This window comes from Glycine soja, chromosome 16, assembly GCF_004193775.1.
Source record: "Glycine soja cultivar W05 chromosome 16, ASM419377v2, whole genome shotgun sequence".
Taxonomy (NCBI): domain Eukaryota; kingdom Viridiplantae; phylum Streptophyta; class Magnoliopsida; order Fabales; family Fabaceae; genus Glycine; species Glycine soja.
In genome coordinates, this window is record NC_041017.1 from 32,979,566 (window position 1) to 32,992,360 (window position 12,795).

Genomic DNA, 12,795 nt, shown 5'->3' on the forward strand with positions numbered 1-12,795 from the left:
ATATTAATCGAATTAAGATATAATTAATAATTTAATATATGATTTACTTAAAGTATATGAACAAATATTATTTTGAAAAAAATGTGACATAAGTTTCCTACATATTTTTTTTTTTCTGAAACTGATAGGAATTGGATTTAGTTTCATTTTTTTCATTCCACTTTTTATAAACCCAAACCCATCCCCATCTTTTAGAGGGGATAAGGATTGGAATAGGCAAATCCACCTCTGCATCGCCATGTTGCCATTCCTAATCTTCAATGATGTTGGGAATCATTCTATTACCAGTTTTCCTTTCAAATAGTTATGGAAAATGTTGATTCTTGAGAAGATCAAGATGACTACTAGCTCATTCTAAATAATGCTTTGCCAACTAATTTTCTCCGCTACAGGCCCCATCTGGCTTCTTCTTCTTCTTCAGCCTTCTCTCCATGTTCTTAGAATGACCAAGATATTATTCATTGTCTTTGGGACTGCCCAAAAGCTAGGGAAGTCTAGAGTTGCTTAGGCTTTCTCTCCCCCAAGGCTTTCTTAATTCCAACCCTCTCCTTTGGCTAAAGCATAGCTTTTAGCTCCAAGGGGGATTCTCTATGTTGTAGCATTATGATGGATTTGGAAGTGGCGCAACAACAAATTTTTTTATGTGGACAAGTGGGTTACTCAACAAGTCATTTGTTGGATTTATGCTTTGCACAATGATATTGTTTTGGCTATGCAAGATTCTGCAAGTTGAGAGATGTTGCTCTCTACTTACCCAAATGGACTTGCCCTTTTCTTGGTATAGTTAAGCTCAATGTTGATAGTAGTTGTGTATTCCCTCGACCCTAGTGATAGGGACTGGTGGTCTGCATCGTGACCACAACAATGTTGTTTAGATTGCGGAGTTTTCTTCATATGGATACAATATGCCTTAAATGTGAAATTATAACGCTCCTTCAAGACCTTCGCTTTGCTTGGGACCGTGGATTTCCTAGTGTTTGCTACGAGATTGATAATACACAAGTTGTTGAGGTTGTGTGTTCTAGTATTTGTCCTCCTCCTCATCAATATGCACACCTCTTGCTACAAAATTTTCAGTTTATCAATAGAAAGTGGCATCTTTCCTTTATCCATATTGAGAGAGAGGTCAACGAAGCTACCCTGACAAATGTTGGGGTTAATCAATGTCAACCCTTTTGTACTTGGACCTTGTACTCCCTCTTACCCTTGATGCTCTCTTGCTTAAGGACTCTGTCTAGGGTAGTTTCTCTTGTTATTTTTCGCAGAATAAAAATATATATTATCACTTTAATCAAACACTTCTAAAATTCTTTTGTGCATCAAATGATTGTTTACTCTTACTACCATATGCCACTGAGTCACCAGATTTAGTTGAAAAACCAACCAAGTTCATCAAGTTTTACCTATTCATTTGCTCAAATCATCTAAAATGGTACTGGGGTGGGCCATGTATCTAATTTTTAGTTGAATTTATGAGTTTAGTTTTCGAGTAAGTCTAATAAAATCTATTTAAGAGCTGACCTGACCCTATTCACTGTGCTACTATCCCCACTGTTCTTGTCCCACAACTCACCACCGAGACAGTACAAAACCCTAAAACCTTCTTCTTCTTCTTCATCACGGTTGATGCCCAATCCCTAAAACAAGGCTAATTCCACAATGAAGTTCGACATAGAGGACATAACCGTGTACTTCCCCTACGACAACATCTACCCGGAGCAATACTCCTACATGGTAGAACTCAAGCGCGCCCTCGACGCCAAGGGCCACTGCCTCCTAGAAATGCCCACCGGCACGGGGAAAACCATCGCACTCCTCTCCTTGATCACAAGCTACGTTCTTTCCAAACCCCATTCCCCCCTCAAGCTCCTCTACTGCACCCGCACCGTCCACGAGATGGAGAAGACGCTCGCCGAGCTCCGCCTCCTCCACGACTACCAGCTCCGCCACCTTGGCCCCGCCGCCAAGATCCTCGCCCTTGGCCTGTCGTCCAGGAAAAATCTCTGCGTTAATCCGCGGGTTCTCGCCGCGGAGAATCGCGACTCCGTGGACGCTGGATGCCGGAAGCTGACCGCGTCGTGGGTCCGAGCGGTGGCCGCGGAGAACCCTGGCGTGCCGACGTGTGAGTTCTTTGAGCAGTATGAGCGGGCGGGGTCGTCCGCGGTTCTGCCTCCCGGGGTTTATACATTGCAGGTTAGGTTTTTGGGTTTTGATTGGGTTTGGATGTTAGTTATCTGATTGTGAATTGTTTGAAATTCCTAGTATGGAGGAAGATGAATTTGGTTTTGGTTGTTCACTTGTTCTGAAATGTTTGCAGCAAGGTTTCAAATCATGGTTATGGTTGCGGTTTCATTGCGATCTTTGATATTGTGGGAAATTGTGAACAAATGTCGTATTGTGGTTGCCATTGATACCTTTAAACCCTTGACGTTGTGGTTGAAAGTTGTGTAATTGCAGTTGCAGACTGTTTCGTAATTGCTGCGGCAATCGATTTTTATTTTACTTTTTTAGCATTTAATCTAGTTGAGGAATTGAGCTTCAATCTTAAATTATTTGTAGTGCCAATTATGTTTATGATTGTAGTGGGTTTATCGAGTTTAGGCATGCTTATCTTGGGTTCCATTATTTAACTTATTTATAATTTTGGTTTGTTTATAAATTCAATTGACGATGATTCATGATAGACATCTTTTATAAGTTTAAGTGTGTATTTGATTATGGGTTGGGAATGTTTAGATGCACATCATTATCATTTATGGACAAAATAAGTAGCTTTCACGTAGTGAGGGGTGTTTACGGTTAAGTTTGGATATTTAGTGTGATTGATTGAGAAGTTCAATTTTGGTCAGTTTTGGAAGTTCCCTACTGTTGAATGTTTGATTTTGTTATTTTTAACTTGGTTGATTAGTATGTTTCGGATGTTCTATGATTATTTTGGAGTGTTTTGATTTTGTGGTTCATTGAAAGATTGAATTTTAAGGTTTTGGATGTTCACGGTTCTCCAATTTTAAAATCCACTGTCTGTGGGTGGTTGCTTGAGTTTTGCTTTTGCTTTTTTAAATTTTAGATGTTCTGTATGGCTGTGGGTTTGGATTTTAATGAATTTCTGAAATGTTTGAAACTGAATGTGTCTGCGATTGTAGGACTTGAGAGTATATGGGAAGGAGAAGGGGTGGTGCCCATACTATTTGGCACGACATATGGTGCAGTTTGCCAACGTGGTGGTGTATAGCTATCAGTATTTGCTTGATCCAAAGGTGGCTGGCATAATATCTAAGGAAATGCAGAAAGAGTCAGTTGTTGTGTTTGATGAAGCTCATAATATTGATAATGTCTGTATTGAAGCGCTTAGTGTGAGTGTGAGGAGGCAGACTATTGAAGGTGCTAGAAGAAATCTTAATAGGATGCGTCAGGAAATTGACAAGTATGTGCTGTTTCTAGCTTTCTCCTCTTGTATGGTGCCAATTCTTTCACTATGACAACTCAAATAGGGAAGAACAGGAGAATAAATTAATAGAATTTAAGGATTCTGGTGAATTTGGCATCTTCTGTACAATGCAAATTATTTTTTTAATACATTTGTTAGGTTGATTCATAAAAGAAAGAATTACAAAGGGTCAAACTTTACCTAGGGGCACCTGGAATTCCTGCCCTTTTCCCTGTGCAATAGTGCCATAATTGCTTTATTTTCCATTTGTATCCATAGCTGAAATTTGATTCAGATTCTCTTAACTATCGGAATTTGAACTGGTAGGAAGGTTCAAGGCCACTGATGCAGGTAGACTCCGTGCTGAATACAACAGGCTTGTCGAAGGTTTGGCACTAAGAGGAGACCTGCCTGGTATGTAGGATGTCAGTTTTGTTGTTAATGTCTTAATTCTTAAATGTTGCCTCTGGTCATCACTAACTAAAATTTCTTTTCTTTACATAGCTACTGATGCCTGGCTTGCAAATCCGGCCTTGCCTGATGATATACTAAAGGAGGCTGTACCTGGAAATATTCGCCGGGCTGAGCATTTTATTCATGTTTTGCGTAGATTAGTTCAATACCTTGAAGGGCGCTTGGATACTGAGAATGTGGAGAAGGAGAGCCCTGTTAGCTTTGTTGTTTCTATTCTTAACCATGCCGGAATTGACCAAAAAGCACTAAAGTTCTGTTATGATCGCCTTCATTCTTTGATGATGACATTGGAAATTACAGATACCGATGAGTTCCTTCATATCCAAACTATATGTGATTTTGCCACCCTTGTAGGAACATATGCTCGTGGTTTTTCTATTATAATTGAACCTTTTGATGAGCGAATGCCACATATTCCTGATCCTGTATTACAGGTTAGCATTGTTGTTTTTGATTTTTATTTACTCTATTTGCTGTTTTAACCTTAAAATTAGTTCTGTTATGCAACATTTATTTATTTCCTGCGTTTATCTAGTACCCTTTTTCTTATTATTATTATTATTATTTTTTATCATTTCAGCTTTGTTGCCATGATGCTTCTCTTGCTATCAAGCCAGTTTTTGAGCGATTTCAGTCTGTTGTGATTACATCTGGCACACTAAGCCCAATAGATTTGTACCCTCGTCTTTTGAATTTCAATCCTGTTGTCAGTAGAAGTTTTACTATGTCCTTAACAAGAGATTGCATATGTCCTATGGTGCTTACCCGTGGCAGGTATTCTCATAATTTACTCCCCTGTATTTTAAAACAGACCTTGTTAATTGTTAATACGCTACATTTTAAATCTCTGATTTGCTTGAAAGTGACCTCTTTTACTTCCCCCTTTGTTATATTTTTAATGTTTTATCGGTTTCTTGTTTCAGTGATCAGCTTCCAGTCAGTACGAAATTTGATATGAGAAGTGATCTGGGTGTGGTAAGGAATTATGGAAGACTCTTGTTGGAAATGGCTTCAGTTGTTCCGGATGGGATTGTATGTTTCTTTGTTAGTTACTCATATATGGATGGGATAGTCAATACTTGGAATGAAAATGGAATTTTAAAGGTTAGTTAGATTCTTTGATATCCAGTCCACGGGTAGAGTGGTAGTATTTGTTATATAGTTTGGTGGTGTGCTAAAAGCATCTTTTTTTTTTCCAGGAAATAATGCAACATAAACTTGTCTTTATTGAGACTCAGGATGTGGTAGAGACTACATTGGCTCTTGATAACTACCGCAAGGCTTGTGATTGTGGAAGAGGTGCTATCTTTTTTTCTGTTGCTAGGTAAGATAACAGAAAAGTATCCTCCTGGGTTCTTGCATGATAAGATCAATCAAACTGCACTCTCTTTCCATCTTTGATGCTTCTTTTTTGTTGAATTGTACATTAAAATTGGATCTTGAGATTTGAACTCTTCATTATCAGTACTATTTTGCTTTTGTATGTACATGCTCATATGCATACCTGTTCCCTTGCTTGATGCACATTTAACAAACTAGATTGTTTAGATTTTAGAAATTAGAATAGCCTATGCAACTCCCCCGATTAAGGCAGATTTTAAGGTTGATTTTTTATACAACAACTAGTTGCTGTAATTGCTTATTACCTTACCTATCTATTAAGTTCATCCGATCCTAAGAATATATCTACTTGTTTGCAGGGGAAAGGTTGCTGAAGGTATAGATTTTGATCGACATTATGGCCGACTAGTAATCATGTTTGGTGTTCCTTTTCAATACACATTAAGCAAGTGAGTTTCATTTGACTAAATTTCTGAACAAGTATAATTTAGAACTATTATATTTCTTGTCAAAATTATGGAGGTTGAATTGCAGATTGTAGAACTTATTAGAGTAATAAATTTTCAGGATTTTGCTTGCACGTCTGGAATATCTACGGGATACTTTTCAAATTAAGGAAGGAGATTTTCTGACTTTTGATGCATTGGTTTGACTCTCTCTCTCACTCTCTCTCTCTCTATCTCTATCTCTTATAATTACTGCAGATAATTTGATCATCAGATTCCTAAACTTTTCTGCTTAAGCAGAGACAAGCTGCTCAATGTGTGGGTCGTGTAATCCGTTCAAAGGCTGATTATGGAATGATGATTTTTGCAGACAAAAGGTTAGTATCCTTGAGTCCTTTTGCTTCCATGAACATGTTGAACATTTGGGAAAATGTGAGGGTTGCTTATAGTATTCTACGCTGACGTTAATTTGATGAAGCCAACTTGCTAGTTTCTAGTTTTGATTCAAAAAGCACAATGCACTCTTCTCTTTGTAACTTTATGGAATTTGTCCTGAAATGGATTGGAAGTTATTGGTTGTCTCTAATAATGAATGACAAACCAAAAGAAACTTGACAATCTTCAGAATCCAGTTTGTCAAGCAAAGAAAGAAATATGTTTGTTCAGGTCCATGACATGTTTAGTTTCAAAAACCATGTAACTAACAGATATAATCAGCAAAAATTGGTAAATGTCTCTGTAAATATCAATAATTACAGTCACAAATTCTATACATTATATAGGAAATAACCAATTTAAACTTATGAAAGTCTGCATGAATAAATGGCCTATTTTACCTATGATGATTGCTCCATTTATGGTTTTGGCTTCTACTTTTCTCTATGACAGTGTTCTGACAGTAAATAGTAACACATTGTTGGTTATAACTTCTGCACTCTGCAGGTATAGTCGCCATGACAAACGTTCAAAATTGCCTAGTTGGATACTATCTCATTTACATGATGCCCACCTGAACTTGAGCACAGACATGGCTTTGCATATAGCACGTGAGGTATGCCCTTTTGCTTTATTTTGCATTCTTTTCTTTTTATCCTCTTTTTCTGTTGGTTATTTCCCTTCAGATAAATTATGCTTCTATTTTATCTTAAGCAGTATGATTGTGCCTGCCAAGACCTCTAGTTTGGAAGGTAGCAATTAAGACCTAGGCCTTCTTGTGCACTTGATTTAGTGATATTGTAAAAACCTTGTTTCACAGTTTAACTGGAATATATGTATGCACAGAAGCATGCATGCGTATGTACGCACTAGTTGGTGTTGGAACATGGTTACATAAATGGTTGTGACCTTTTCAGAGTTGCATGTTAGTGATACAATATCTGTTTGTTTGATTGCATAATGACACTTTTCTTATCTGTTGAATGCAGTTCCTCAGGAAAATGGCCCAGCCTTATGATAAAACCGGTGGCACTGGCAGGAAAACCTTGTTGTCCCAGGAAGACTTGGAGAAGATGGCTGTCAGTGGCTTGGATGATATGATGTATTGAGGCATGCCTACAAAATTTTCTGAACCGGGGCTGCTTTCATCTGAATATTAATTCCATATGCAGTTCCCATTTTCACATAGATATAGAGGAAGTGTCATTTTGATGAGAATATGATTTCACGGAGCAATCCATAATGATGAGACACCTTGTTTTTAGCATTGAAATCTAGTTGAGGCTTCGATCTTAAGTTATTTTGTTTTGTTTTTTTTTTTTTCTCAGCATTAAGTTATTTTGTATTACTTATTGAAATCTAGTTGGGTACTATTGCATGCTTATCCTGGGTTCCATTATTTATCGTATTTATCATTTTAGTTTGTTTATAAATTCATTTGATAATGATTCATGATAGACATTTTTTTTATCATGGTAAGGTTTAGGTGCCTGTCATTTGAAGCTTCATGAAATAGCTTGTCTGTTTTTTGGACATTTGACGTGAAAGTATAGATAAACTTGTCTAACAAAAGCTGAACCAAATACAGGAAAAATTAAAGCCTTGCAACTTGTCTAACAAAATTTTGTAACTTTGGTGTAATTTTTAATTGTTTACATTTTTATTTCTTACATTTAATTAATTAAATCATTTTATGGTACTTTATATGAATATTAGGTCTAGAATTCAAAAAAAAAAAAAATAGGTAAAATTAAAAATTTAATTAAAATTGTTAATTTTTTAAAATAGTAGGATGAAATGTCTTTATTTTAAAATATTGAATTAAAATTACGGATTGAACAAAATGAAAGCAATAAAATTATATTGCAGCCTAAAATAAATCTCTTTAAATGTTGGGCATAATGTCACATCATATTATATAAATTTAAATCGATCCAAAATAAGCGTTAAATAACTTGCGATTTAGTAGGAATGTTACTTTCGTGTAACAATATGAATATTGATTTGCAACAAATCTTGTATTACATGTTTTCAAATATGTTAATTAATACTTTTTAAAAAATAATCACCATTCTTTTTTTTTTGTGTGTGCAATTCGTATGAGAAATTTTGTATCACATTGCAATGCTTAAACTAAAAATTATTAAAAAAATCAAAAATCGAATCAAACCAATTTTTTCTAGATTTGTTTGAATGATTGTTTTTTTTTTAAAAAAATTGATTTAGTTTAGTTTGGGATTTGTGTTTTTAAAATCGAATCAATTTATATTATTTTAGTATTATGTGTATGCCGCTTGAATTTGTGTATTAGTATTTTTAATATAATTTAATTTAAAAAATAAAAAAAAGTATATAAATTTTAATGAAATAATATTTTAATAAAAATCACAAAAATTAAAAGAGAAGGCTATGCTATATTGTTAGTTTATTCTCCAAATATGAAAAAAGTAATATCATACCGAACTAGGCGTTTAATTAGTATGTTGAACACTATTTCGAATCTTACTTTAGTCTCTGCTACTTCTATTTTCTTAAAAGAGAAGGCTATGCTATATATTAGAAGGTTTACTCTTTGTTTATTTGTGTTCAAATTGATAAGAAATAAGAGAAAATTAAAAAAAAATGTGAACTTCACACTTCAAATTGAAAAGAAATAAGAGGAAAGTTTAAATATTTTTTTTTCCTTTTATTCCATTTCACATCATCAAACTCACCCTTAGTAATCTTTCCAGTTCAAAAAAGCTGAAAAGTGTCCAGTTTACAAATCCTAACAACTATATATATGTTTTTATTCCTTATATATATAATTTATAAAATACTAAAATTAATAAAGGGTTGAGATTTCATGTAGTTTAAAAAAATCTGGAAGGATATTTTTCCATTAGAAGATCCATTGGTGACAAATCTTTAGCCTGAATAGATCCTCTGTAGTTTTTTTTAACTGGATGAAATCTCAGCCATTGTTTATTTTAATATTTAATGAATTTAATATATAAAAAATAAAAAGTATATGAATGGTGAGATTCATTAGACTGTAAACTCACTTTTTTTTCTTAATTGGAGAGGATCTATGCTCTATAACACAACGGTTTGTTTCATCACAACTTCAAACATTATAACAAGTGTTCTATCCTAAATAAATAAATAAGAGAACATTATTCTAAATAAATAAATAATACACCAAAGACGAAATTAAGGGCCAATTATTTAGTACGAACCAGTTTAGGAGGAAATTAAGTTTGCAAATACCGTCTTCACAAACAGTAAAAACAAAATCTTTTGTCCAAAAAATCAATTTTATAGAAAAAAATTAAATTCTCTTTAACACAATATATTATTTCTTATCCATTTCTCTTAATTCTTAAACTAAACAATGCAACATATCATTCTATTTCTATTATGTTTCTCTCTTTTTAAATCATCTTTTTTATTTTATTTTCATCTCTTCTATTTCTCTTCAGTCTAAACCAAACACAGCATACAATATAAGTGATAGTGGTTACTCATTAATGCTATTATGCTATATCTAAAATTTTGATCAAAATCCAAATTAAATTACTACCCAAATTAATTTTGATTTAAAATTTACTCAAATTAATTAATTAATTAATCTACAAACTTATGATATGGACCCTAAAACACCTGTCCTAGGCCCAGGATCCAACAAAACTACAAATACTTTGACCCAAGGGGAAATTAAAAATTGACTCAAAAAGAGGGTTAACAAGAAAAAAAAAAAACTTGAAATACCTTCAACTCGAAGAACACAACCACTGAAAAAAGAGAAAGTGAGAAAAGGGTCGAACAACTGGTGAAGTCATTGATGGCTACAGAGGAAGAGAGTGCGGTGAAGGAGCCTTTGGATCTCATTAGGCTCAGCCTCGACGAGCGTATCTATGTCAAACTCCGTTCCGACAGAGAGCTTCGTGGCAAACTTCACGTAATTCTTCAATCTTTTTTTTTTTCTCCTTTTCATGAATTTGTCTGTTTCTTTAAGCTTTTTTTTACTCTTTTTGAGACTTCCCTTTAACGCGTAGGGTGTTTTGGGTGTTCTGTGATGGAAAATTTAAAATTTTAAAGTTGTTTTCAAGGTAATTGAAATCTGGGTTTGTTGCAATAGTTGGCAAGTTTGTGCCTTTCGGACTTCCCTAATGATATGCCCTATGTAAGAATAATGGGGTGTATACTACTTGCGTGTGGGGATGGAATTGAGTCTTTGGTGGTTCCAAATTTTGCGCTTTGGAAGAAAGTTGTTTTTTGTTGCTGAATGGAAATTTGAGTGTTTTGAACTATAATTTAGAATAAGCAGGTTTGGGATGAGGAATGATAAGTATGAGTTGTTTATTTTTTTTGCAAAATATAAGTACAACTTGTTAGTTATTTTTCTTCACTGCTATTAACTGATGTTAAACTAGATCAATGATTTGGTGCATTTTGCGTGGGTGGGGTGGTGGTTTTTATGTATGTGTTTGTTTACTGTTCTTGCATTTTTATAAGATTTTCATGAGCTTGTAAATTGTAATTTAATTTACCGAAGAGTTCCTATCTGAAACTAACCTGAGTTCACAATGATTTTTACAAGTTACACATCACTGTCATTGATCTTGTTCATTTGATAGAAGTATAACTACGAGAAATGTCTTAATTACACAGGTGTGAGATTTCTGTTTGTTATGATAATGCGTGATGACTGATGAGATAAACTTTCAGCATGAGACTTGAAAACCAAGGATGGATAAATTGATGACGTGCTTAATAATTATAGTCAAATAATTTGCTTCACCTTGTCAAATTGCTGAATTGAAACTGTGGAAGAAACCTCTATATTACCCTGGTGCAAATTACTTGTCTGATTTGCAACTGGTTGCCAACTACTATGTTTAATTCTAATCTAACTAAATGGTATAATTTACTTAATTATTTACATGAGTGAAAACTAATAAACTTTGAGTTCTTAACTTTTAACTTTTTGATCTGAACTCTTATGGTTTTGTTGCTTCTCCTATCTTATGTGCAAAGTTTAGAAACACTCTTTGATTGAGAAGTACTACGTTGTTACCTATCAAACATGTCTATACTTCATACATAAGCTAGAATAAGATTATGAATTTGGGAGTCTCTAAGTTGGTTTTCAATTTGTTAGAAAGTTCCTTAAACGGATTAAAGTTGGGTCTGAATAGCACTCAACATAGCCTTCCCTTAAAAATTTGTTAAAGGATTTGTATTTATCATCTTATTACACAGGAAATAATTGTCTTTCTTTCTCCTGAATTACTTGATATAAATCTTTCATAAAATTATTATTTGTCCTGGTAATAAACTTCTATTTCGAATGAAAGTGATCATATATGGAAAATATGCATTGCTTTATATTTAGGTTGCCTAAGTAAAACTTTTGTAAGGGGAAAATTCTTTTAGAATTTTTGTATCTGCTTCCTTTCCTGTCTCTCCTCTTCTTGTAAAAGTTCCCTTGGTGATTATTTTGATCTTTTAAAATATCGTTGGCTTGATAAGTATTTTCCTTTTTCTTATTTTGCACTGGGTTTTCAATTTGAATTTGCAGGCTTATGATCAGCATCTTAATATGATTCTTGGTGATGTTGAAGAAATTGTTACTACAGTGGAAATCGATGATGAGACATACGAAGAAATTGTGAGGGTAAGTTGTAATCAGCAACTAAGAGAAATACATATTTATTCTTTTTTGGCTAAGCTAAATGGTAGAAATGTGAATAATTGCTGGAAAATTTGAATAATTTTAGATTACATATTAGCATTGTTGTTGAGGGGCAGCATCTATTATGACATGCTCCTATTTAGGAAGAGCTGGTTACAGTTTATAAGTTAAAGATTAAGGAGAAACATTGTTTGAATGAATTGAAAATAACTATGGCCAAATGAATTGCTTATCAGTGAGTGATGCTTAGTAAAGCTAGACAATTCTGGGTATTTTTCAAATAAAACTGTAGGCCTTCCCCCCCACCCCACTATTAGCGTTATTATTTCAGAACTTGGATGCTTGATTGACTTTCTGTTAGAGAAAACAAAAATTTGCCTTTCCTAAACAGTAATGCACCATGGAATTTTGTTCATATCTAGGGAATGCCAAATGCATATTTACAATCTTCAATCTACATCAACCATTGAAGCATGCTACATTTATTTTGAAGATACTTTTCCTTGCATGATCTTTTGTTTTCCTTCTGATTGCAGACTACAAAGCGGACAGTTCCTTTCCTGTTTGTCAGGGGAGATGGGGTGATATTGGTTTCCCCGCCATTGAGGACTGCATGACTGGACTGATGAACTATGTGATCATTTTAATAACAAGTGTCACTGTTATGAAATTGTATAACTTAAGTAGTGATCTCATTTCATATGATTAGGTTAGTTACTCAATTGGCCTGTGTGCTAGAGATTTCTGTTAAACAGTCAGTTTTCAATTATCTTTGTAGCATGAGAGAATCATGGTATGCACATAAACGATTAGCTGCTGTGTGGAGCTGACATTATATATTAGTGGCTCCATAAAAAGTGTTTCATGATTCCTGATTTTATGTCTTCTTCATGTTTTACTTTTAGTTCCAATAGAAGATATGTGAACTGAGATGATATTTAAGTCGGTTTATTCATTGGAAGCTTGCCGTCTACCAAGGGCACGTTTGAGTACAA

At 34.2% G+C, this 12,795-nt stretch overlaps 2 protein-coding genes across 2 annotated transcripts; both read left to right on the forward strand.

Annotated features, from left to right (window-relative positions):
* Window positions 1-238: 238 nt before the first annotated feature.
* Window positions 239-7,522, forward strand: LOC114390898 (general transcription and DNA repair factor IIH helicase subunit XPD). The gene is made up of 12 exons (XM_028351821.1): window positions 239-2,193; window positions 3,144-3,424; window positions 3,759-3,841; window positions 3,932-4,335; window positions 4,482-4,675; window positions 4,825-5,005; window positions 5,101-5,225; window positions 5,602-5,691; window positions 5,810-5,888; window positions 5,989-6,065; window positions 6,631-6,739; window positions 7,113-7,522. Exons 1-12 carry the CDS (start codon window positions 1,660-1,662, stop codon window positions 7,230-7,232), a joined length of 2,277 nt encoding a protein of 758 aa, XP_028207622.1. The 5' UTR covers window positions 239-1,659; the 3' UTR covers window positions 7,233-7,522.
* A 2,311-nt stretch (window positions 7,523-9,833) lies between these two features.
* LOC114389287 (sm-like protein LSM3A) lies at window positions 9,834-12,795 on the forward strand. The gene is made up of 3 exons (XM_028349926.1): window positions 9,834-10,063; window positions 11,687-11,782; window positions 12,337-12,795. The coding sequence occupies exons 1-3, from the start codon at window positions 9,947-9,949 to the stop codon at window positions 12,415-12,417; spliced, it is 294 nt and encodes a 97-aa protein (XP_028205727.1). The 5' UTR covers window positions 9,834-9,946; the 3' UTR covers window positions 12,418-12,795.